This window comes from Leptidea sinapis, chromosome 18, assembly GCF_905404315.1.
Source record: "Leptidea sinapis chromosome 18, ilLepSina1.1, whole genome shotgun sequence".
Taxonomy (NCBI): Eukaryota; Metazoa; Arthropoda; class Insecta; order Lepidoptera; family Pieridae; genus Leptidea; species Leptidea sinapis.
In genome coordinates this window covers 1,931,989-1,959,968 of record NC_066282.1, presented here as the reverse complement: position 1 = coordinate 1,959,968, position 27,980 = coordinate 1,931,989, and the positions used below count along the sequence as shown (strand labels likewise).

General features: G+C 32.7%; 1 protein-coding gene and 2 non-coding genes across 3 annotated transcripts in view; all 3 read left to right on the top strand.

Moving 5' to 3' along the window:
• The window catches only part of LOC126969513 (guanine nucleotide-binding protein subunit gamma-e), a 40,464-nt gene extending 12,484 nt beyond the window's left edge, over window positions 1–27,980 (top strand). Inside the window, exons 2-3 of the mRNA XM_050814982.1 lie at window positions 2,084–2,206; window positions 25,287–27,980. Coding sequence (XP_050670939.1) covers window positions 2,094–2,206; window positions 25,287–25,392 — 219 coding nt within the window. The 5' untranslated portion in view covers window positions 2,084–2,093 and the 3' untranslated portion in view covers window positions 25,393–27,980. The remainder of the gene's footprint in view (window positions 1–2,083; window positions 2,207–25,286) is intronic.
• Window positions 14,220–14,293, top strand: Trnas-aga (transfer RNA serine (anticodon AGA)). The gene has a single exon. It is a non-coding gene; the product is annotated as a tRNA-Ser (tRNA).
• Window positions 17,467–17,540, top strand: Trnas-gga (transfer RNA serine (anticodon GGA)). The gene has a single exon. It is a non-coding gene; the product is annotated as a tRNA-Ser (tRNA).

Sequence of the window (27,980 nt, the reverse complement as noted above, 5' to 3'; positions counted from 1 at the left end):
ACTTCAGCCCTTTCATCGATCCATTAATATTACCAGATTACTATGCAATTCAAATTAAAACAATCCACGAACACAAAGCCGCGGGCAGCACTTAGAGGTAACAAAGAACTTTACTGTACGTAATATAACCTCACAATTGTTCAAACAAATATATTCTATATTATTGATGTGATAACGGTTTAAAAGGCATGAACTCTCATGACAGATGGTGCACTTGGCTTCAACATAACAGACGAAGAATAATGCGATACATCCAAGCTACCGGGCATTACGCCTAATTCATTAATTTTACACATGCCATGCAACTAAAATTGTATCCTATTAATGGGCAGGATAAGGTTTGTTCTTGTGTAGCGATCTGGATTAACTAAATTTGCGCAAAATGATGAATGTGTGCGTAGGGTTGTCATAGAAACTGTAACAGCGTGCGCGCGCATCGGCTATAACGCACACATGTACAAAACTCCCCTTGTACTGTGTAAGTGAGACAGCTACAGGTACAGTGATATGAAAATTATAAAATTTTGTATTTTTTTCTAATTTTCTTTTAATTTAATTTTAGAACTTAACGGTGACCACTATCGAGTTTTCGCGAGACTCACAAAAGACAAAAATGATTAAAATAGAGCATATTTTGTTATAAAAAAAGTAGAGTCATAAATCTAATTATTAATTATCTCAAAAGTGATTGCTCTATAATTACTATAGGTACAATGCTGTACTCCAGTAATTGCTATAAATAATCGGCTGTCTTTCAAATAACTGTTTTTCACATTACACTACATTACACTTCAAATCGGTTCTTATAACAATATTATTATGATTTTTAACCATAAATTAATATGAAGAAAAATAAATGAAATAAATAAATAAAACTATTTGATTTAGATATTATTAGTCGATAAATGTCAACCACAACAATATTACAATAAAATGTAATATTTGTTCGTTATTATTATCTTCATATTATTCATTTACAATTACAAACATACAAAGTATTTTACTTAGAGTCAGACTCGCCCACCGAGGGTTATGTACATATTATTAGGTACCTTCCTATACACATAAAAAAGGAAAACGATTTTTTCACTCTTTGTCATCGTCGAAAACATTAATCATGAAAATAATTAAAAATATGTTTAAGCTTGTACCAATAAAGCCCTTTCATACGATATTTCACATGAGACGGTTAACTCAATTCAAAATTTGGATCGCCGTTCCTTGTATAAACATCCTGTTTTTAAGGATTTAATTACAAATGTTTAGTTTAAAGACTTTTCCATATACTTGTAGTATAAAACTTTATTACTTAACAAATTTCATAGTTCTAGGTCAACGGAAAATACCCTATAAACTTTAGAGTGTCGAAATATACGTTTTTTGGGGCAAAAGCAGCCAATATATAAAGAAGTTCTTTCACAGCTTCATGATACTGTAGTATTCTCGATACTCGAACGTATTCTCGAGATAAAAGGTCTTGATAGACAGACAGACATACAGACAGTTGAACAGACGGATGGTGAGACGGATAACAAAGTGATGCTTTTAGGGTTCTGTTTTTACCTTTTGAACTACCGATCCCTAATACAACATATTCTTAATTCATATTTTAATTAAATGTTAACAAAATATTTAAATATGTTGTAAATAAAATCAAACAACAAAAATTTAAATGCGATAAAGTAAATTAATTATTTTAGAAGTCAGACCCTACCAGAAAAAAATAATCGAAATTCAGCAACACGCCTTTCATACGAGCCCGTTACAATTCCTTATGATAATAATAATTAATGTAACTTTTAAATTTTATACATATTTAATTAATATAAGTTTATAAATCTTAGTAAGAGATTTGGTGGAATGCTTTAAAAAGGTATTAAAATATTGTGTCTTATTCTAACATTCCGTTAAGTATTTTAATCAGTTATAATCTATTATTATTAATCTCTTTATCATAAAGTTATTAATCTCTTGCAAAAATTACGCTGATATAAATTTGTGTTCGACAGTACGTCGGCGCGCTCACAGAGCAAGCCCCACGTAGATACGATACTTACCTGTGTGTGCGTGTTTTATACCATAGATTCTGCGCCATGGACGCCAGTATTCTCGCAACCATGGATAAGGAGGCACTGAAGAAGCAGATCGAGAACATGAAGTACCAGGCCTCCATGGAACGCTGGCCGCTATCAAAAAGCATTGCTGCGTAAGTATTACCATCTTTTTAGTAAAATTATGTGTAGAAAGACAGCGAACAGTTGGTCGGGAGTGGTTAGAACAATCGATTATAGTGCTTATCATATATTTAGTACGGTTTATTTTCGTGTCAAATATGTGTTGTTCTGATTTTTGCTGTTACAGGACGGTTTTCTGTAACCACTGTAAGGTGGAGCTTAGTTAATATGCATCTTATGGGTATTGTTTTAGCTTTCTTTATTGCTAGCACCTTTTTAATGCTTAACGTATCAGGAGGACATAAAAGAAAATGTGATGGCAAATTAACAGGTTTTTCATATTGTTCTGTTCAAAAAAGTATATCTATATTAAAATAATAAATTGAAATTTGTATGTGTGTGACCTTCGTGTTTTTCATTTGCTAAGTGCTTAGTTAATATTATGGTGTGTTGGAGTGACAATAAGGTTCGTAATTAGGTTACTGGCATTGTTTTATGTATAATAAGTTAAACAACGAAAAACTAGGAATGAATAGTATTTACATATTATCGGTGTACGTATTAACAGAAACCAGTAAAGTGCAGTTGTAACGCTTATAATTAATAGAGAAAAAGTGTCTTTAGAATCTTAAATAAATACTTAAATGACTAAGGTACGTGTTTGGTAAAAAAATCCATTGTATTATATCCAAATTAAATCAAAAACTTTAACATAGGACACAGTCAGTCCTTTTTGCCAATACCCATCCACCTTTCACGAAAATCACCTGCGAGGCAATAGATGGCGCTGAGCTTCTAATTACGTACTATCTCATTTCTGAAATTGAGTCTCCCTTAAAGCTTTGATCTGGAAAGATAACGTCGCGTTAAAATTCAATTCAATAAATATATAAAAATGTAAACAAATAAATATGTTCAAATTTTATAATGAATTTTCAGCTTTGTTCCTTGATAAAAATCATATTATCCATAGACCATAACGCACACAAGACAACCTGATATACCATGCATTTTTGTTTAATTGTAAATTAGGTTTTTTTTTTCTATTTTGAGTTAGCAAAAACAAAAGTATACATCAATTTTTTTTTATTGAAAAATATATTTGTGTGTAGGGTATTGTAGGTACTATATTATATTTAATTACCACAAAGTCCTTACTTTTTCCTACCATGGCGTATCTAGTTTGAAACAATATGTTTCAAGACAAAAAAAACTTGACTTTACATTGGTTTCGAAAACTACAGCTTTTTTCCTCTCATTTAATCTCATTGAGTAGCTAATGAAAAAAGACATACCGACGAATTGAGAACCTCCTCCTTTTTTGAAGTCGGTTAAAAAAACAGGGATATTATATGCAAATCTGTACTCATAGACCATAGTACTTAAAATACTGTGAACGGGGTCAAAATTCAAACTGCTCATTAACTTTTCCACATAATGGTTTTAACTTATCGTTGAATTTCTAGACCCATGGTTGATGATGATGATTAAAGATCACCTGTGCTCATTAGAGTCAATGATGCACCACCACTCAAACTCTTAGGTACTTATAATATTTACGGTCACGAAATCCAATGTAAAGGGTCCTTAACACGACATGACATTTTGATTCCCGATTCGCCGGAAGCTGTTAAGTATGTGGTTCCATTTTTATAAATAAATCGTTTTTACCATCCCTTGCCTCAGGGATTTCACGGTAATTTTCGTTGTAAATTATTTTCTAAGTAGGATTTTTATGTAGGTCACATTCCTATTACAAAATGAAAAGTTTTTTACTAATGAATCCATCAATATTTTGCTATAAAATAAATTATATTGAATAAGACGTTATATGGAGGAAATACATAATTATTGAAAATATTCTGATTTAATCTACTTAGTATTAATTCCGCTAAGTTTTAAAAGCTTAGCAACTTAGCGGAAACTTAAGATACTTTTAAATAAAACACTTTTAAAGGATTTCAACGCGTGTAACTGTGATTTCACATTAGATTTTTGCGTAATATTTACATTTTTATTTTAATTAGCCCGAGCGACGTTTCAAGACCTTTCTAGACCTCTTTTTCATGGGGACTGGGGACAGTTACAATTACACGCGTTTTAATCCTTTATAAGTGTTTTATTTATTTGCATACCGACGGTTTGTTCAGTTTGGTTAATTGGCAATAATCACATGCTCCGTCAAAATTTTGGATGTCTAATCGGTGTTTTATGAGACAGAAAGACAGACGTATTTTCACTTACAAAGATTGAAAAATAAATAAAATTATATTAGCAAGCGACACATACGCATTTGCACAAATCATCCAGTAATTCTAATGTTAAATAAAAATATTATATAATAGTAATAATAATAATAATTAAAAAACTAAAAAACACGCTAAAAGTACAAAATTCTCGTAGGTATTCTAAAAATTCTTAATATTACATAAATCGATTAAGGACTTAAGGGTTAAAATTAACTTCAACTCCTGCCTTATCGACGGTAGATGAAAATTATATAAATTATTAACATAAATCCTATTTTTTTTTACAAATTGAAAAATGGAATAATTTTATCATATAAATGTATTGTGATCGGTCCTCGATAAATCTACGAAGTTTGAACGAAATCAGGTGAAGCTAATAAAACGCGTGTAAAAATAAAGTTTCACAATTAAATAAAATCACCCATTCCGTTAAGAATTTGGAATAAATAAATAACAATATGTTAGACAGTATATTTATAAGTCAATTATTTTAAATGCTAGTTAGTTACTGTCAAGTTACAACAAACACATTGTAAATCAAAACCAGTTCTTATAAACATGCTGTAATTGAAGTCATCTGTAATGTGTTACATAATAATCATAGTACAAAATTGAACTATTATTTATTCACAATACATTTCTGATCGGAGCTTGCGCAACACACAGTGACTATTATAATCACGTAGATATTATTCGATGTAATGTTTACCAATTTGTATCTTTTGTTAAAATGATTTTATGGTACCTAAATGCTATTTTCCCTCCGTCACTTAAAGCAATGGCTCTTTAAACGTTTTTTTTTAATTATTGTCTTGTCTTTATGTAGTGTACCGATTTTCATGCTGTTTTCACAAATGGATAGCGTGGTTCTAGATGAAGGTTTCAGTATATAGTTTGTTAAGTTTTTATATACATTAACGATATTTGTTAAATATGTTGGAAAAAAATAAGCGGCCTGTCAGCTTTCAACGAAAACGCTGACTTAACCCTTTGAGATATAACCAAATAATTTATGGTGGAACTATGTATCTTATATAGGTATACAGAAAAGTCGCCAATGGCATATTTCTATCTCTTAAGAATAACTTACTTTATCCATTTTAAAACTTTAAAAAATTGGCAATTATAAAGCGTTATTGTAAAAGCTGTTTACACAAATACGATATTAATTCCTATCAATTTATTACCACATATTATAAAAACATTAAATACGTTTTTGTTTTATTTATAACTCATTAACTTTGATTATACAATATTTCCGATGGCTTTAGACTACATTATTCCCGAATACGTAAATCATATTTTTTCTGTCTGTCGGTTCAGTTAGTTATTTCTAATTCTTCTTTATGTGTTACAAATAGACAAATATTAATACCTAAAAAAGCATACTCTCGCGTCTTATATTTATTTTATTTGGAAAACTAATAGTTTACAATAACTTAATTACTAAACAGTTTACAGTGAGAACGTAATATTATAACGCCATTTAAAAGTTTTCGCATATTAAATCTTATATACACATAGCATAATATAGGTACAATTTTTTATGTATTAGTATTTAAGTTTATAATTTATATATATATATTAGCAGTGGGAGGCTCCTTTGCACTGGAAGCCAGCTAGATTATGGGTACCACAACGGTGTCTATATCTGCCGTGAAGCAGGTATGTGTAATCATTGCTGTATTTAGGTCTTAAGGGCGCCGTAGCTAGTGAAATTACTGGGTAAATAAGACTTAATATCTTATGTCTCAAGGTGACGAGCGCAATTGTAGTGCCGCTAAAAAATTTTTAAGTTTTTCAAGAATCCTGAGCGGCACTGCTTTGTAATGGACACAGCGTATCAATTACCATCAGCTGAACGTCCTGAAAAGGCATAAAAGGCATTTATTTTCTCAAAAATGATTCCTTTAGAATTATTTTTGATGTAATTTCTTATACTACTAGATACTACTACCGCTTCGGAAACAAATGGCGCTCTGAGAGAGAAGAAGCGGCGCAAGAAACTCTCCCAGCATTCCTTTTTTTTTGCGCTCTTTTCAATAAAAATATACAATATTGTACAGTCATTTCTATCGCTATAAAATAATCACAATCTATGCTCGTCTCGTCCATTATTTTCATAAAAAAAATATTTCAATATTGATGATTACCTACATAGGTTCGGTTAAAGTACATATATTTATATTGATAATTTTGTTTATGTAGACAGTTGACAGGAGGAACAATAAACCAGTTTTTTGTTTTTGATGTGATAGAATTTATGGATGAATTAAACAGGTGAAATTACGGAAAGCCTTTAAGATTATTTATGGAGTGAAATGCTGTTAAGAAGAGTTACTTTTGTATGTAATTTATCGCACAATGTATGCCAATGGGTATATGTAAATATTTAGGATGTCTTGCGGAGATTCTGGGAATACTTAAAGTTATGTTCGAGAGAAGATCTGGAGCGTTTATTCCGCGTATATTCCTTCAACGTTTTTGTTTGTGAAACGAGTTGTAACCGAGTGATTGCCACTTTTCATCAGTGGAAACCACTTTCCGAGATTGGCGTACACAAATAAACCGACATACAAACAATAACAAAAAACGCGCGTACAAACACCAAAATTGCCGGCGACGCTACTATTATTCCTTCAAAAAGAAATGCAAACTGAAAACTTATCATTAGGTGACCCTCAAATGTTTTCCTGTCTCAATTATTACTTCATACCAGTGGGAGGCTCCTTTGCACAGGATTCCGGCTAGATAATGAGGACCATAACGGCGCCTATTTCTGCCGTGAAGCAGTAATGTGTGAGCATTACTGTACTTCGATCTGAAGGGCGCCGTAGCTAGTGAAATTACTGGGCAAATGAGACTTAACATCGCATGACTCAAGGTGACGAACGCAGTTTTAGTGCGCATTAGAATTTTTGTATTTTTCAAGAATCCTGAACAGTACTGCATTGTAATGGGCAGGGCGTTACAACTACAATCAGCTGAAAGTATTGCTTGTCTTGTGCCTTATTGTCATAAAAATTCATGTCGATGACACAAGAACCCAAAATTTATTTATTTATTTACTTATTCATAAAGGCTTACCAACTAAATACAATTTATTAACTTATGCACTAAGAATTAAACAAATATAATAAAATAGTTTAAATGTACTTAAATTATAGGTAGGCACAACATTACTATACGAAATACATGTGATATTTTAAAATTTAAAATCTATAAATTTTGGAGATCAATATAAATTTGTTTTTTAAAATTAAGAAAGTTTGAAAAGATTATATCAATGTTTTCATCTATATTAAAAATACAATTATATAATTGTAACATTAGCTGTAGAGGAGAGTTTAAGCCATAATTACTGTGGTGGAATTTAATGTGCATTGGCGAAAAAGTACTGAGCCGACAAGTGAAGGCAGGCACATGCAAACCGATTTGTGATAAAAGCGAAGGACCGTCCATATCATAGCTTAAAAGTTTATGTAACATAATATGTATGTAAAATAACATAGGTAGGTACTTAAAGGCATGCAACCCGCCTTAAGCATAAACACATTTTATGATAACATTACACTTAATTCATACGATAATTGTATACATAACACAACGATATTGACAACAGGAAATATACTGTTTCATTACAACAAACATATATATTACTCTATTTATACTGGAGCAGTGTAGATTGTGCGGAATAATCTAAATTTTCCTTCAAATTATTATATCTTAAATCGAGCATTCGTTCAGCTGATTGTAATTGATACGTCCTGCCCATCACAATCCAGTGCCACTCACGATTTTTTAAAATCCTCAAAAATTCTGAGAGGCACTACAATAATTGCGCTCGTCACCTTGAGACATAAGATGTTAAGTCTCATTTGCCCAGTAATTTCACTAGCTACGGCGCCCTTCAGAGGAAAACACAAAATGTTTACAAATTATTGTTTCACGGCAGAAATAGGCGCCGTTGTGTTACCCATAATCTAGCCGGCATCTTGTGCAAAGGAGTCTCCCACTGGTAAAAAACGTTTTCGTCATTTACCACTACTTTTAGAGGTCAACTTTAAAAAAACGCATTCATCCTGAAAAGAACCAGACAAGGACCCGGAAGACCAGCTCCAAAGCTTCAGTGTTTTCTTGATGCTCGAAGATTGGAGTAGCTCTGCGTCGATCGTAGTCATTTGTTCCAAGTTGATATGGGGTGAACCAGATCACGGTATATAATATGTAGAATGTTTCTGCATTCTCCATATTATGTACCTGCGTCATAATGACCGCTAAAATATTGACTGGCTTTAAGTTAACCGTATTAAAAGAATACAAAAAAAGTTTCAAAAGAAATTCCTTCAACACCGAGCCGTATCGTTTTCACATACCTACTTTGACAGGTGTAAAAAATTTCATTTGCTACCGCTTCAGCAGAGGCGTACAGCAGATTTGGCGAATTTATGCAGTATAGCGAACAGTAAGATCGACTGTCCAGAGTTACTTAGCATGCCTGGACTAGTACCGCATGCCTTTCCAATTCGTAACCCTAGCCTTTTACATACTCCCGCGAGGTGTAACTAGCGTGCAAATAGCTTCATTACTAGATCCTGCAGAAGTTATAACGACTATCTAGTACTAAATTAAAAATAACCTTTACTAATAAGTTCTTCCAATTTAACAAATTGTATTAATATAGTTTTAAAGCGTTAATTGAAATAATATCAATAGTTCTACATAAATGAGGATACTTTTTAGTAGCCTTCATTAGTTTTAATTATTTCATAAGTTATAATTGTAAGCTAGCTGTAAGTCTCCCAAATATCTATACTAATATATAAAGCTGCAGTGTTTGTTTGTTTGTTTGTATGTTTGAACGCGCTAATCTCTGGTACTACTGGTCCGATTTGAATGATTCTTTCAGTGTTGGGTAGTCCATTTATCGAGGAAGGCTATAGGCTGTTTTTTTTTTCAAAATTAGGTATCCGTAATAAAATTGCTATTTTGTAACACAAGGTGTAAAATCGAAAACCTATTTTTGCGTGCGCTGCAAAAACTATTGACAATAGAACAAAATGATGTACAGGCTATAATATAGGCAATATTTTATTACTTATAAAACTATCGCGTGAATTATACTTTATATGGCAAAACAACGTTTGCCGGGTCAGCTAGTTAATAAATAAAATAAAATAAATAAAAATAAAATAAGGGGTGATCAATATTATATCGTCACTGGAAAGACAAAACTATTAATGCGGTATATTAGCCAAATTGATTAATACGAGTATAAATATCATATTTATAGGATTTTTTTATCTTAGATTGTTCTAAGTTTTTAATAAAACTTAAAAGTGCTAATGCACTTTTTCGGCACTTCAGCAGATAAAAATAATAGAATTTTAGTAATATTAAGATCAAAATACTATATAAATATAAATTAGCATGAAATTTTATGAATTGATACTTAAGTAATCAGTTAAACAACTCTTTTTATCTTCGTTTGAGTTGTCGATTACACTTTAGTATTTTACAACAACCACAAGATCAAGTTACTCTTTGTTCAATTTTGCTTTTCTAAGAAATTTATATAAAGTTTCTTTTCGTAGGGAAAATGTATATGGCTACATCAAAAATCAACGAAATTAATGGTAAAAAATACTTGATGCTTAGGTGCCCGCATTTTTAAACTTATCTGTATTTAACATGTATCAAGATAATATTAAACTCTCTCTCTCTCTCCCTCTCTCGCTCTCTCTCTCTCTTCACTTCATCGCTAATTGGGATTGGCTTAAATTCGAACAATCTGCGAACATCATATTATATTATGTATTCACTTGAGTGTTACTTTTTAAAAGAACAACAGTGTAAATTGACACCACTATTCAGAACATTGCGATGAACTGATTGTAGTCAATTTACTGAAATATAATCAGTTCGATACGAAATAAGTGTTCATCAATCAAACACGTGTGTGTCGGGTAAGGTTTCTTTTAACACATTTTTAACATCAAGCATCTAGGAGTTTCTTTTACAGAAGGCGAAATGTGCTTTAACGACTACACTTGCAAACAACTAGCACTTTGCATTTACATTAACGAACATTTTTAACAAACTTTACTTGCAAATAGCTGTTTTTTCTTTATCATTATTTAGTTTTTCCTATTTTTCCGCATGGAGAATATACGTATAACACACAGATTATTATTATAAAATGCTCACAGAATACCTTTATTTATTTATGGTGTATGTGGATGATGCAGCTACTGTACTCAATAACTTTTGTATTAATTTACATTTACTTTTTTGACTTACTCGTGTAAGACATTGACTATTTGACGTTTGAGTGTGTTTGTTGCATCATTTTACATTTTACATATTATATTGTAATTGAAATGATTTGTAAATCGATGTAAATGTATCTTGATATAAAAGAGTGGCAATGAGTTTCTTGCTACTTCTTCTCATTAGCTCAACCCTTTACGAAGTAGCAGTAGATTCAATGAGAAAAATATTTTTTTTGACATTCATAAGTGTCATTTCCGTGACCTACGTGAATAAACTGATTTTGATTTGATTTGATTAGGAACAAAAAATGTTCTATTTATTTCAACTAACATAGGATACACCACCGAGCCTAATTATTGGCGACCCAAATAGCCCTGTTGTTAGTGACCCTGCCTACTGAGCTAGAGGTCCCGGTTTCGAATCCCGGTAGGTGCAATCATTTATATAATGAATGTTTCCGAGCCATGATGTTTATTTGTGTTTATGTATGTTTAAGTAAGTATATTGTATTAAATATATTGTTGTCATGTACCCATAGTACATGCTATACCTATTTTGGGGCAAGGTAATTTGTGTAAGAGTTTGTCAATATCAATTAATATTAACGACATTTACATACCAATTATAAATAGTGAACACATATATTAAAGTACAAGTAACGACTACAGAAATAAATAATACCTCATTTTAATTTATTCAGTTATTTAATTCCGATAATATAATGACAAAATAACTTTCTAGATAAGTATATGAAACACGTTTAATCATTACTAAAATTATTTGCTTTTACTGTGTTAGTTATGTATTTTATTATTCAAGTGTAGGTAGGTAGATTACCAGTGGGAGGCTCCTTTGCACAGGATGCCGGCTAGATTATGGGTACTACAACAGCGCCTAATTCTGCCGTGAAGTTTCGGTCTGAAGGGCGCCGTAGCTAGTGAAATTACTGGGCAAATGATACTTGCCATCTTATGTCTCAAGGTGACAAGCGAAGTTGTAGTGCCGCTCAGAAATTTTTCAAGGGTTTTTCAAGAATACTGAGCGGCACTGCATTGTAATGGGCAGGGCGTATCAATTCTCATCAACTGAACGTCCTGCTCGACTCGTCCCTCAGTAAAAAAAAAGTTTAGTTAGATTATTTTTTTTACAATATATTCATTGAAGCAGCGGTCTATCAAAATATGCGTCTCTTGGGAGTAGAGAGGACAACTCAATAACATATTTCATATTATGTTTGGGTCCTCTATTAAATATGCAAATGTATGTATTGAGGCAACCCTTGCCTACTTAAATATTTTTACGTTGGGAACGTAATCGAACATCAAAATTTTACGATTCATTGCTTCGTATTAAATATTCTATTTTATTTATTGAGAAGGTAATGTTGAAATATTTCATTCATAAGGTTTTCTTTTTATGTTATTTATTGACTTTACAATAATTGGATTCAGTGTCTGATTATCAGATCATTTATTGCGTCACTCTCATTGATATTTACAAGATTAAACAATATTTTATGTTTTTAAAGTGATAACCCTCACTTCTAGATTTCACACACACAGTACACACAAATAAAATCCCGCATCGTTCATAAAATTTTGTATTTCAAATATGAAATACAAAAGAATACTAGAAGTGAGGGTTATCACTTTAAAAACATATTGTTTAGATTTACAAGAGCGACATCTCAAGTCAATTTCCTAATATGCAAATATTGGAGTCGAGCAGGTTATCAACTGCAAAGTGGATCCTGTAGATGAAGCCACCGGAGGTCGTGGGTTCGTATCCCGCATGGTTCATAAAATTTTGTTTTTCAAATTGTATTTGTGTATTTACAAGATTTCCTCCATTAAGTAGACTTTCGTCTCATTCCACTTCTAAATTTTTAAAACGATTAAATTACCTGCCATTGAGCATTCCTTGTGCAAGATGTTTGGGATTTTTGAAACTCTGTTTGTAGTAATTGTTAATATCCTATAATTACTTTTATAGTTTTGGCATAGACAGGTATTTTTGTAATTCAATATTGTATGTGAACCAATTTGGCTTTGATATTGTTCTTAGCACGTGGTCTAGATAGCGTTGTGTAATATGAGAGTTGGAGTTACTGGCACAGATTTATAGCTTGTATATTGAATACACAAGCTTATAGAGCAAATGTAGATTTAAGTATTATTAAATCTGAGTAAAGCTGACAGTAATTGATACGCCCTGTCCTTTACAATTTGTGCCGCTCAGGATTCTTGAAAAACCTCAAAAGTTCTCAGCGGCACTACTATTAAGCTCGTCACCTTATATACATAAGATGTTAAGTTTCATATCAGCCCAGTACTTTTACTAGCTACGGCGCCCTTCAGACCGAACAACAATAACAAAAACATTATTGGTTCACGGCAGAAATAGGCGCTGTTATCGTACCCATTATCTAGCCAGCATCCTGTGCAAAGGAGCCTCCCACTGTTATACTTTTCACTGAGGACAAGTTAGAAAGGATAATAGTAAGAATAACTTGAGAGTTTGTATTAAAAGGAAGATATATATACGAGGTCGATAAGTTCTATTTGGGATAGAGTGAGTTTTATGTAAATGTAAATTATCATATTGAATAGTTCAGCATTGCTATCTTCATGATAGCTTGTTATACTTTTATACAAACGGACATAGAAACAAAATTTGACCTTGTCAGGTCACTTGCAAATAAGTGAAACCCTATAACCCTGGATCATATGGAACATCAGACGAGAACAAGAACTTTTTTGGCTTTTATAAAGAGCTCACGATTCGACGAATCAAATATACCAAAACACAAAACAATGAAAGTAGACAACATCTATAACTTAACAAGGAATAGCTACATACTCTACTTGTATGCCAAAGAAGTTCATGGTAGAATATTAACACAGCTTGTTCCGATTACTATATGATAACTAACATTGCTTCAGCGAAAGTCAAATCAATCTTAGGGGTAACATATTAAATATGATCAAATTTTGATCATATCGATTATAAACAATATGTTATGTTTTTAAAGTGATAACCCTCACTTCTAGGATTAATCTTATATATAAAATTCTCGTGTCGCAATGTTCGTTCCCGTACTCCTCCGAAACGGCTTGACCGATTTTGATGAAATTTTGTGAGCATATTGAGTAGGTCTGAGAATCGGCCAACATCTATTTTTCATACCCCTAAATGTTAAGGGTGGTCCACACGAAACTTTTTTTTTTAATTTTTTCTTACATTTCTTTTAAATTTATTTGATTATGAGTTATAAAAAAATATATAAAAAATACATACAACTTCAAATTTTCACCCATCTACGATCAACAGTGACTTTTGTATCGCGATTTTAATATCGGCAATACAACGTTTGCTGGGTCAGCTAGTACACATATAAAATTTGAAAAACAAAATTTTATGAACAATGCGGGACTCGAACCCACGACCTCCGGCGTTCCGTACCGGTGATCTAACCAACTGAGCTAACCGTTCAGAAACAGAATTTTGTAGCGAAGCGGTACTCGAACGGTTAGCTCAGTTGGTTAGAGCACCGGCACAGAACGCCGGAGGTCGTGGGTTCGAGTCCCGCATCGTTCATAAAATTTTGTTTTTCAAATTTTAGTTGTGCATATTGATCATGTGAAAACGATCATAGTTGAATAATTTAAATAAAATATTCATTATTATTTTATATTAATTTTTTATTCCAACTTAATATTTGATTCAGTAATACGTAATCCTTATTTGAAGTATCAGGCAAGGTTGGAAACAGAAACCAGCAGATAGAGGTATGAGATGTAGGCATCACACCAGTGGGAGGCTCCTTTGCACAGGATGGCGGCTAGATTATGGGTACCACAACAGCTCTTATTTCTGCCGTGAAGCTTAGTAATGTATAAGCATTATTGTGTTTAGGTCTGAAGGATGCCGTAGCTAGTGAAATTACTGGGCAAATGAGACTTAAAATCTTATGTCTCGAGGTGGTGAGCGCTATCGTATTGCCACTCAGAATTTTTGGGTTTTTCAAGAATCCTGAGCGGCACTGCTGTAATGGGCAGGGCGTCAACTGAACACCTCCTGCTCGTCTCGTCCCTTAATTTCTTAAAATAACTATATACAAAAAAATTTGAACTCTTTTTCTCAAGGACCTCTTTTCCTCTCTTTCTCTCTTGTACAACGCACTGACGCAGCAACGAATTGTATAACTTGTATTTATCATAATAAAAACCAATCACCATTTCCATATAAAAGTAAATGTACATACGAATGAAGATTCAATCGGGCTTGAGCAATTTTCAGCTTTATTGTATTTATACAAAGAGACTTAATAGCTTGAATGCAGCTAATATAAATCTTACTTTGAATTAAAATATTCTACATCGTACTGCGTAGATAGTCGGTTTATTTTTGTATGGAAAAGGAGGACCAACGAGCGTACGGGTCACCTGGTCTTAAGTGATCACCACCGCCTACATTCTCTTGGAATACCAGAGGAATTACAGGAGCGTTTTCGGTCTTTAAGGAAGGTGTACGCTTTTTTTAAGGTACCCATGTTGTATCGTCCCGGAAACATCGCACAAGAAAGCTCATTCCAAAGCTTTGTAGTACGTGGAGGAAAGTTCCTTGAAAACCGCACTGTGGAGGTCCACCACACACCACATCACAAATTTATGGCGTGTAGTGCGAAGGTGGAATTTGGCGGCAGGAATCAGGTGAAACAGTTCTTCACAACACTCCCGGTTTTTCTTGGTTATGCAGAATATTAATGTCATATTCATTATGTCCTATTTATAATCCATTCAAATATCGGTCTAAATTATTTTAAAACCAACTCAGTCACTCAAATATCTAGGAGAAAAAAGTATTCCTACCTAATAGCGCTCAAAATTAAATTCTTACATTTTAAAATTTCTTATGATGCTTCTATAATGTTAATATCGTGATTATTGGATTCTGAATTCGAGGCTCCAAATACAGCCTACACACATTTCACGTACAGTCACAAACATAATTCATGTTCTAACAAATTTAGTTGAGAACAAATGCAATTTGAAACAAAAACTCAAGTTTGCGTAAGCAGCACGAGATAGCGTTGGTACTCGTTTATTAAAAGCTGAGCTCAACATGAACCCACATCATGAATATTTCATTTGGCGAAGACAAACAACCACATTACACAAATCCAATACATTTTTCCTATTTCATGTTGCGGCAGCCATGTTTTAACAATATATTACTGTTATTTTGGTTGTTTACGTAACTCATGGTTAAAATTTGAACCATGCAAAATATTAATTTGATGTTATCGTCAACATATTTTTGTTATTTTAGGGTTCTGTAGTCAAATGTCAAAAATGGAACCCTTATAGATCCGTCATGGCTGTCTGTGTGTCTGTCAGTCCGTATGCCACAGCCCCTTTTTTCCGAAACTATAAGAACTATACTTTTGAAACTTGGTAAGTTGATGTATTCTGTGAACCGAATTAAGATTTTCACAAAAATAGAAAAAAAAAAACATTAAATTTCAGGGAATCCTCATACTTAGAATTGAAACTCAAAAACTTTTTTTCATCAAACCCAAACACGTGGGTGTGTGTGGATAGGTTTTCAAATATTTTTTTTTTTCTAAATTGAATAGTTTGCCCGAGAGACACATCTAAAGTGGTAACAAGTGTAGAGTTCTTATATTATTATATGAGATGAATATTTCTAACACGCTTTTTAATAGATTTTATAGTAATAATATTATAACATAATATTGACACACTTTTTACACAAACTATCATGCCCCAAGTTAAGCATATATTATAGCCTGTGTTATGGGTTACAAGACAATGATATATTTAAAAGCATATATTATAGCCTGTGTTATGGGTTACAAGACAATGATATATTTAATACAATATACTTACCTAAACATACATAAATTCATATAAACATACATAAATACATTTAAACATCCTTGACTCGGAAACCAACATCCATATTCATCATATAAATGCTTGCACCTACCGGGATTCGAACCCGGGACCTCTAGCTTAGTAGGTAGGATCGCTAACCACTCGGCTATACAGGTCGTCTGTTCACCTGTATGTTTGTTTGTTTGTAACCGACTCATTTGGGCGCGATTTTGACCCACTTTAAACGGCCAGATTGCGTTCAAACTTCGTAGATTTATCGATGACAATACATCAATTTTATAAAATTATTCCATCTTTCAATTTACAAAATAATTTTTTTGTGAATTTATGTAATTTTTATCTATCATCTATAAGGCAGGAATTGGTGTTAATTTTTGAGTGCAAAATAAATTTTGTATTTTTAGTTAGGTTTTCTATTAAAGGCGAGTTTTTACTTTTTTTCTTTTAACTGCTATTTATTTATTTAAATATCAAATGTCAGTAAGCTACCACATATATCTGTTTTCCGTACATTCGTGGTGAATTATTAAACTATAAAAATAAAATTTGATAAACAAAATTTCATGAACGATGCGGGATTCGAAACCACGACCTCCGGCGTTCCGTGCCGGTGCTCTAACCATCTGAGAGAATTTTGCTTACTTATACATATTGTTACACATTGTTAACATATTGTTAACATATTGCTAACATATTGTTTAGATTTAAAAGAGCGACATCTCAAGTCAATTTCCTTAAATGCAAATATAGGGGTTGAGCAGGTTATCGACTGTAAAGTAGATCCTGTAGATGAAGCCACAACCTGAGAGTTGAACACAGCAAACAGAATTTTATAACGAGGCGGTACTCGAACGGTTAGCTCAGTTGGTTAGAGCACCGGCACGGAACGCCGGAGGTCGTGGGTTCGAATCCCACATCGTTCATGAAATTTTGTTTTTCGAATTTTATTTGTGTATTAATCCTAGAAGTGACGGTTATCAATTTAAAAACATAACATATTATTAAACTATATCACCACGAATGTACTTTTGTACCTATTATTAATTACTGATACTCTATTTCCTCACATGCGAAGTGCGCGTGGCTATAAACTGACTCACTGTAGTATTATTATACTTGCGATTCGTTCAAACGCGGGTTTACTTTGAAAGATACGTTTTTGGCAATGAGCTGTGGACAGAATGTTTCTAGAGGAAAAATTCAGCAAAATATTATTTTTGTGGTACTCGAATTTTATTGAGAAACATATAAAACTAACTTGTGGATCACCTTATGGTGAGTGATGTCTTTTACTACGAAAGAAGAATAAAGTATATTCATGGTGTCATTGGTCTAAAAACACCAAGTAAACCTCCATAATATTAATAGGGTTTATACATTTAGAAATAAATATAATATTTATTTGTTTACACTATAGTTGGGCCTCTCTCAAAATAAATCTTAATATAATATAGTTTAAAAAAAAATATAAAACTGAATGGACCACATCAATGTAGATGTGGCGTCGGGTAGATGCTCTTGGGCGTCACGGATTATCCAGCCTAAAATCGGCAGGCCGTATCAGTCGTGAAGCCAGCATTAATGAAGTCATTCGCATGGCATTTGCCGCTCTTAATATACCAACTGTTTTAGAGTTAAATGGTTATTATCCGCCGTGATGGCAAGCGTCCTGATGGAATGACGCTGTTGGCTTGGGCACGGGGAAGGGCGCTGGTGTGGGACGCGACTCGTGCTCCTTCTCGGGTCCAAATTACATCAGTCGGTGCTAGGGCTGCTGCTTCGACTGCCGAAGACGGCAAGCGTCGCAAAAATGTTGGCCTCAGTGAGTCATAAATCTTTGTGCCGTTTGGTGTCGAGATATTTGGCCCGTGGGGCCCAGAGGCGCGGAGAATGTTCAAAATACTATCTTCCTGGCTCAATAAGGCTACTGGAAATCCAAGCCCTTGCAGCTATATATATATATATATATATATATAGTTTTTTCTTTGGTTCTTAATGTGTCTTAGTTTTAATTAGATATGGCATGTATATTATATTCGTAATTATTAAGATTAGTTTTTCATATTTTGTTCATATTATTTATTATTATATTTTGTTAATGTTAATCTATATTTCAAGTGTTTTGTTCCAAATAAAGATATACTTACTTAAGACTGCATTTGATACCACCATTTGGTACAAGTGATTTAAGTTCTCTTTAGTGTTGATTCCGCCAATATTTGTCTTTAAACATTTCGACACGTGTTTCGCCTCTACACGAGGAATCCTCAGGACGTGTTGTCTCGCCAAAATCTGGCACGAGACTGAATCATTTGTATAATTATGGATTTCCGCAAGGTAACGCCTACTTCAATAAATTTTCTACCACCAATAGGTACATAAGGTCAGATTTAAAAATTAAGACCCAATCACGAACGACGTGGTTATGTATACGGTACTTTATTTTCCTTCGTAACTGTGCATAATATTCAATTAATTCAATAAAATATCTTCATACGATGTGATAAACAATAATTATAACCATTTCTGTCAGCTAATATGTGCGGTATTTCAGTTCGGTGTGTCGGTAAAAGCTCTTTATGCCTCAATTCAATTCGGAACGATTATTTACGAGTCGATTGTACACTCTCGATATAGGATTAATTAATCGAACAATCGAGTTCCAATTTGATGATATCGACGGAAAGTTTTGAAAACAAATATTGATATTTCATATCTTTGTGGAATTAATATTTTTTTATGAAAATAAGGGACGAGACGAGCAGGACGTTCAGCTGATGGTAATTGATACGCCCTGCCTATTACAATGCAGTGCCGCTCAGGATTCTCGAAAAATCCAAAAATCCTGAGCGGCACTACAACTGCGCTCGTCACCTTGAGACATAGGATGTTAAGTCTCATTTGCCCGGTACTTTCACTAGCTACAGCGCCCTTCAGACCGAAACACAGTAATGCTAACACGTTACTGCTTCACGTCAGAATTAGGCGCCGTTGTGGTACCCATAATCTAGCCGGAATACTGTGCAAAGGAGCCTCCCACTGGTACTCTTTGTTGTGTAGGCAGTTTAACTTAGAGCCTCATTTACGTTGACGTCACCCGGTGAACCTTAAATCAATTAAAGCACGGTTTTCTGTCGATATACAAGGTTATATCTAAGCTATCCCTGTTTATTATTGCTTAATTTAGAATTATGATCAACATAAAGATATTTTACGCGTACCGAGTTAACTTTATTGGCCTGTTTACCTTTTATGGTTCTCTACAGACTTACCGATGTTTTATGTCCCATGTCATAATCGAACCTTGTTTTTTATTTATACTCTTAGATTAAGGATTGGTCTCCGCTGCACTCCAAGTAGATACCGCACTGCCTAAGAGCAAAAGCTTTTTAATTACGGCAACTTTTTATTGTAGTGTGTATTGTCTATTTGTAAACATGCTTGTGTGCGTGGCATCTTTACAAATTCAAATTCATATATTTTTATTCAAAATAGGATTTAAAATCACTTATTCAAAAGAGACTGCCTCAGACCTGAGAAGAATGGGCGCAAGAAACTCAGCGAGCTTTTTTATTTTAATATAAAATATGGATTACAATGTAATATCGTACAATAAACATTTATAATTAAAGAGCCTGAGGGTGTTCGCTTTATTCCCAGTCCGTGGTGTCATTAAGAAAATTGTTTATATATATAACTAATAAACTAATAATAATAAGACTTACTAACTCGACCCAACCGAGTAGTAGGCATAACAAGTTTGTGTTTGTTCTTCGTGTTAACATTATGAATGTCACAGTTTCTAGTAAAATTCCTCAATGTGCTTATGAACAGACAGAACAATATCAAAAATGTATTGAGAAACAACAGTCGAAATGTTTATTTCTTTAAATCTTTCCCTGAATGATTCTTTAGGACCTAGGTTATAAATCGCGCGAATACCCCTCTTCTGCAGCACAAAGATGTTATTAATATCGGCCGCACTTCCCCATAACAATATACCATAGGACATAGATCAGACACTCAATGGCATCTTTAAAATTTTGTGACTTATATATCTACGCTTCGTGTTTTTTAACATTGAAATTAATGAAAAATACTTCCTGATGATATGTGATCCCAGTGTCTGTCCTATTTCTGTAATAGGTATTATTTTTACAAAGTTATACATGGCACGAGACTGGCACGAGACGGTCAGCCAGGTTTTGGTGGGACAACACGTCCTGAGGATGCCTCGTGTAGAGGCGAAACACGTGTCGAATTGTTTAAAGAAAAATATTGGCGGAATTAACACTAAAGAAAACTCAAATCATTTATATAATTATGGATTTCCGCAAAGTAACTCCTACTTCAATAAAAAAGTTATACTTCGCAACCCAGCGTTTCAGTTTCAATTATTAGCAAAGTTTAACAGAACATTTGGCACGTCATTACGTTCATTGCATATACGCATATTTAACATAATATGAATATGCAATGTCACTATCTTACGGACCCTATGCGAGCTCATGTCTGTGAATTAAGTTGTACGTTGAGCAGCACTGCATTGTAAAGGGCAAGGCGTATCAATTACCGTCAGCTTAAAGTCCTGCTCGTCTTGATCCTTATTTTCATAAATAAATATATATTTAAAAAAAAAACTGCGACGTCTAGATTATCTTTATATTTATGATCGCATTATCCCCTTCGGGAACTCTTAAACTTAATGAGATATAAACTATCGTCGATTCATACCCGTATCCAATGAAGATACCCGTCATAACTATTATAACCATATCTTAAATCACTTCATAACCTTAAGAGACGCGAAGAGGATTAACCTTAGGGTCAAATACATCGTAAACCCAAAACTAATGTAACTTAGTTAACTAGTACGATAGTGAGCAATGTACGCTCCTGATTTGCGACTTAACGTATTTCAAAGGACACTAATGCAATCTTAGATTATAGTTTTATCTTAAGTGATTGTTCGTAATTATGGTTTAAGACATTTATTGTTACATAAGGGAATTTCCACTTAAATGGAACTTACAGGCTGTTTTATAAAAAGTGGGTAACAAAATTGCATCGTAAAGCGTACAGTAAATATAAAGTAATTAAAATAGGCTAATTAGGTAAGTATAGCTTATATACATTTCTAATTTCTAATACAAATATTTAAAAAAATATAATACAAATATTTTATAAAAATAATAATACTAGTGGGTAGTTTTAAAACACCATCGCATCAAAATCATATCAACCAGACGCCAAGAGTCGACGCGAGCCACGGTTGAGTCACTACACAAGATTACGTAGATTCATCGATAACGAGTTACTAGATGTGACAACAGAAAATATTATTTCTATTTAATGGGTTGACAATTAATTTCAAGATATTTCTATTAATGTTTCAGTTTTATTGCTAAAATGGGCCTTTAGGAAGGTTTTAAAAATGTAATTCGTGATTGTAAAACCGTTCGTTGGATGTTTTGAAACATGATGAGTTGTAGTTTCTTCAAGAGAAAAAAAAACAACGTATAAACTTAGAAATAATCCCTTAGTACAGTGTAATACTTCACGAACGGTCATCGTATTTTCTATATTCTTGATAATGTTCTATATGTTCATAATCACATTAAGGAATTTGCTAGAAACTGTGACAATCATAATGTTAACACGAGGAACAAACATAAACTTGTTATGCCTACGACTCGATTAAGTCGAGTTAGTAAGTCTTTAATTGGCCGATATATTATATGCTTTTACAATATGATCCCAGAAAATGTACAAAACAAATGTTTTATAAAATTTTAAAGAATTGTTCAAAGTCGTTTGTGTGGGAAAGGTTATTATAACATAAACGATTTTCTTAATAATACCACAGACTGGGAATAAAGCGGACACCCTCAGGCTCTTTAATTATAAATGTTTATTGTACGATATTACACTGTAATCCATATTTTTATTAAAAAAAAAGCCCGCTGAGTTTCTTGCGCACGTTCTTCTCAGGTCTGAGGCAGAACTTTTTGAATGGTGGTAGTTTTTAACGTTCAATTAGTGATTTTGAGTACTATTTTGAATAAAAATATTTGTATTTTAAATAATAACCAAACTACAGGTTTGAAGTATACTATGATTTTTTGGGATAGCTTACTCAGTAAAACAAAAAATTAATATCAATAAGTAGCACAGCACATCGGAGACGTCCGCTCCCAATCAACGACCGCTCGCTAGTGCCTTTTTCGTTGCGCTGTCAGCTTATTGAAAATAGCGCAAAAAAAGAATGATGTGAGAGTTTCTTGCGCCGCTTCTTCTCTCTCAGAACGCCATTTGTTTCGGAAGCGGTAGTAGTATCTAGTATAGTAGAAATGACATCAAGAAGAATTCTAAAGGAATCAATTTTGAGAAAATAAAAGCCTTTTTATGTCTGTGCATTTGTTACTTACATGCTTAATGTAGATTTAGACAGTGATGTCTATATTAAGTCACACTCAATGTCACAACAAGCTTTAGAAATAATATGAAGGACAATTCACATGACACAGCTCAATTCACCTGCTTTACGACTATCCCAACCAGAGCCACCACGTCTGGCCGATTTCATTCTGCTCTCGATAGTATCTCGTTGTCCCTCCCAAAAATTTTGAGTGGCATTCGAATTGCGCTCGTCGCCTTGAGACATAAGGTGTTAAGTCTCATTTGCCCAGTAATTTCACTAGCTACGGCGCTCCTGAGTCCGAAACACAGTAAAGCTTATACATTACTGCTTCACGGCAGATAAAGGCGCCGTTGTGGTCTCCAAAATCTAGCTGGCATCCTGTGCAAAGGAGCCTCAAATTGGTAATGGTGTTAAGTTTGCATGTTTGAAGTCATGTTTTATTTCGTAAAACTTTTTTTACTCATAAAACTTTAATTTTACGAATTTTTAACCGACTTCAAAAAAGAAGGAGGAGGTTATTAATTCGATCGGTATTTTTTTTATATGTATGTACACCGATTACTCGGAGATTTATGATCCGATTTACATAATTCTTTTTTAGTTCGATGTGAAATAGATGCCATTTGGTCCAATAATTTTTTTATATAGTTTGGCCCAGTACCAGTGGCACCGACTTAAAACCTTTCAATAGGTAGCACATATAAATAATAGTATGTTATTAATATTAAAGCTAAAGGTTTGCATAAGAGGTGTATTATATTACATTTTTAGTCATTTGATACTTTTCAGTTTTTGAAGTCTTAAAACGTAGTGTAGTTTTTAAACGTAGTTTTTTTTATCCTTTCTAGTTTCCTAAACGTGGTATTTGTAACGATACATACGACCGCTACGCCAATAGCACTTTCAAAATTATATATTTGAAGACAAAAGCAGATACGAACGTATTTTCAATATCACTCATTCTTTTCATCGCTGAGTTCTCCCGACATTGATAGATTGTTACTTGATACAGCAGGCTCCGTTACAGATCTGTTATAGCGCGTTCAAATGATCATTTATTATTTTGATATCGTATTTTGAGGTAAATTAATCCTTTTGATATTATTCCATGTCTGATGTTCTGCTTTATAAGTTTTAAAAATTTTGTGTTTTCTACTTTAGGGCGTGGACTAGGAGTACTACTACTATCTTGTATAGATGTCTCTCTTGCATTGATTTTGATCTTTAGATTTTGTTTAGTAGATTCTGTAGATGGAGCCACATACTAAGAGTTAAGATATACTAAAATTTCGGTCGATGCGTCACTCGGACACTTGGCTCAGTTGGTAAGAGAGCTCGGACGGAACGGCGCGGATTCGAGTACCGCATCGTCCATGAATTTCGGTACAAATTAATTTGTATATGTATTTTTAATATAATCAGAATATTATATTATAAAAATCAAAAACGCTTACGGTCAAGGGATAACTCCCTTGAATTGATTGATGTTAATTCAATGCCGAAACTATTCCTACATGAAAATAAAACACAACTCATGAATAATTTATGTACAAAGACGAATATTAATTTACAAATTTGAATGTAATATGGTATCATCGAGATACTTCAATGAATAAATCCCTATCGAAATGTTTTAAGTCAATCCTTAAAATGGTGCCATTGTTAAAAACAAATCTAAAAATTTTTAGCTTCGTGGCGCTCTTCTAATATAATAAATATACTCAACAAGATCTCAGATATTTTAAGTTAGCAAATAACGATAGTACATAGTTACGGATACATTGCTGTCGCCGTTCTATGACAAGATCTTATCTATCCATAGTTATAGTCCAATGCTATCTGTCAATAGGTTATTAATTAGGTCCATTTAAGACAACGGTGCAACATAATATAATTATGTTATGAGTAATCTGAGATTTGTATTTAATAGATTTAATTCTCCTTAGAACTGCTATTCCAAAAATATTTTAAAAGTGCTATTTGTATATAGCATCCCAAATGTGACTATAAATTGCGGTTAGGTCACCAAACTAAAATGTCATTTTATATTTAAATATAAAATTCACATTTTAGTTTACACGACATACAAGATAATATAGTCTATGCTAAACCTTCACGTCTGAGCTTTATATTGCGTATGTGTCTCAGAGTTCATTTGTTATTTTCATTCCGGAAAGCGTTTAGTATATAAGTTAAAAATAAACTTATATTCTTTCGCATAAATAACTAATAAATTTTATTGTTACAGCATGCGGGAGTATGTAGAGGAGAATGAAAAGAACGACCCTCTCATACACGCGCCAGATAAGAAAAACAATCCTTGGGCCGAGAAAGGGAAATGTGTCATCATGTAAAACTTGTCGCTATAAGTAAACAAATTTCTAAAATTTTAATTTGGCTCGGATTATACTGCAGCAATTCGGTTCATTTGCATCTTATTTTTATATTTATAATACATATAAGTGACATGCTTGCTATATTTGTATTAGCCTAAGGATCTCGTGGCGTTTGCATATTTACCTATCAAGCTACTCCTGGAAACCTTTTAGAAACAAGAAATAAGGAAGGACTCATAATTGAACCTTGCGGGACCCCAATATACTCTACTCCCGCAACATATTGAAAGCCTGTATAATATGAAGTTGAATGAAACTGCAGGACAATATGGACCGTAGAAACGTAGTTAATTTGATTTGTCAACTAAGACAACATAACTAGAATAAAATTATAAATAATTTGACATTATTTTCACCAATAATCTAGTCCTCATATTTCTATATAATAAGGATTGTACATGTTGACTGTGCGTGACGCAAGAATGTACTTATGAACGTTTTGTTAAAAATATTAAAATGGTTGTAAATACGTTAAATTTTGTATTTCTAGGGATAGATGGCTTTTTCAAGCCATGAAAAAGACGGAATCTAATGGGCAGATAAACTTTGTGTATTAAAAACGGTAACGTAATTGACAACCAGCATAATTTATTGATATGTTATTCATTCAGATTTTAGTTATATTGAATAAGGAAAGTCTTGGAAACACAAACACAAAACTCTTAATATCGTTCAATAAAGTTCGATAAAGTTGCAAAGAATCCATTCGTCTTCACGCAAATGCCAGCAACTTCCTCTATGAAATTTGCGTGCAATCGCTATGGATTCTTTTAAAGAACAAAAATACATTGAGAAACATATATACAAGTAACTTTAAAACTTCTATTTTAATCACGATACTAAAAACTTTGCCATTGCGAATCATGTTAAAGCCTACATTAAATATAAAGATTCATAGAGCTCGTGAATCTTTGTATTTGAAATCGATATAATAACGGTAATGAAATTTTAGGGTTAAATCGTACATCACAACTTAACTTTATTGGTCGGATCACGAACTTAAAAAAACTGTTCAGGAATTTATAGGTATTGGCAATTAATACAATTTAGACGTGGAGTTAAAAGAAATATGTTAAAGTAGCGAAGTTGATAAAATATTATAAATAAGGTATAACTAAAATGACATAATCTTATTGGTAATTTATATCTAAGGCCGATTTAGGATAATTTTTTATTGAAAGCAGGTACATTCCACAGTGCCATTATTAATTAATGCTTCTATTATATTTCTCGCATATTCTCTCCTCTTTGCCCAGGTCTCCTTTTTTTTCTTTTATTGATAACAATTTTTCTTTAAAATTATCATTTTATTAACGCCCCCCAGCATATTTCCTTGAAAATTAAACAATCTTAGGCTCTATGAGAATAATTCTTAAAACTAGCACTTGATTAAAGTAGAAATGATGAAAATCGAAAAACCCACGCTTTTATTGAAATGAGCTTTCGTAGATTTTCAAAAAAAAAATAAGTTAATGTATACCTACCTAAGATTTTTAAATATTCACACGAATCTTTGTTGATTATTCGTAACTTGAACTTAAAAAAATTAAGTAATCAAAATGATTTAAGTACTTTTAATTATTTCAATCTAGAATCTAAAGTAACATTCCAATTTAAAGGGAAAAATCTCCCAACCTTCGATTTAAATAGAGAAAAATTAAATTTATGCACAGTAGCTATATAGAATATTAAACTTTAATGAACCTAATCTAAACTATATTTAATCTTATTAAAGTTACTTCCCTTTTACCATATCTAGACATGAAATATTGAAAATCATTCTGGCTGTGAGCAATACTCATGTAGTTAGAGGCGTTATCATTATTATCGTCAACATTTTTGCAAATACCGACAATAAATATTAAAATCATTTTTAATTTTGTATTGAATTAGCCTCGCATACCACCTAAATTGTTGATTGATTCTCATATCTGCTCATGTCATTGCGTTCTCTAAAATCCATCATTTCATCTCTCTTTGTTTGATTTTTCGTTATTCTGTCCTTTCTTAGTATAGGATTAAGATTAGAATTTAGATTTGTAGTTCTAAATATAATTAAGCTAAGTAATGAAATCAAAGTTGTTTGTTAACTTAAACGATAAAAGTTGCAATTCAGAGAATTAGCCGTAGTCAAGTTAAAAATGAAATGTAATGCGTTGGATTAAAAGTAGTGTTTAAAGTAAGACGGTTGCTGAGACGATTACAGCTTTGGCAAAGTTTCCTCGTCTCTTATTGACTTAGGTTATTGGAAAATTTTCAAGACTTTCCAATTTTGTTTTGATATATGTATATTTTATTTTATATTATAAGTTGATACCAAAGATTTCAGTCCCGGGAGACTTTCCACTACCAATAACAAGTTTCAATTTATCTTAAACTATTGGTAACTCAATTGATAAACTTAATGGAATAATAAAAAGTTAAATGACTAGTTAAGATGATATTGGAAATGATTTTTTTAGAATCAATAGGTTAAGTTATTGTATGTTATTACTTATTAATATTATGTAATCAGTAATCACTGGAATAAAATTAATGCCATATAA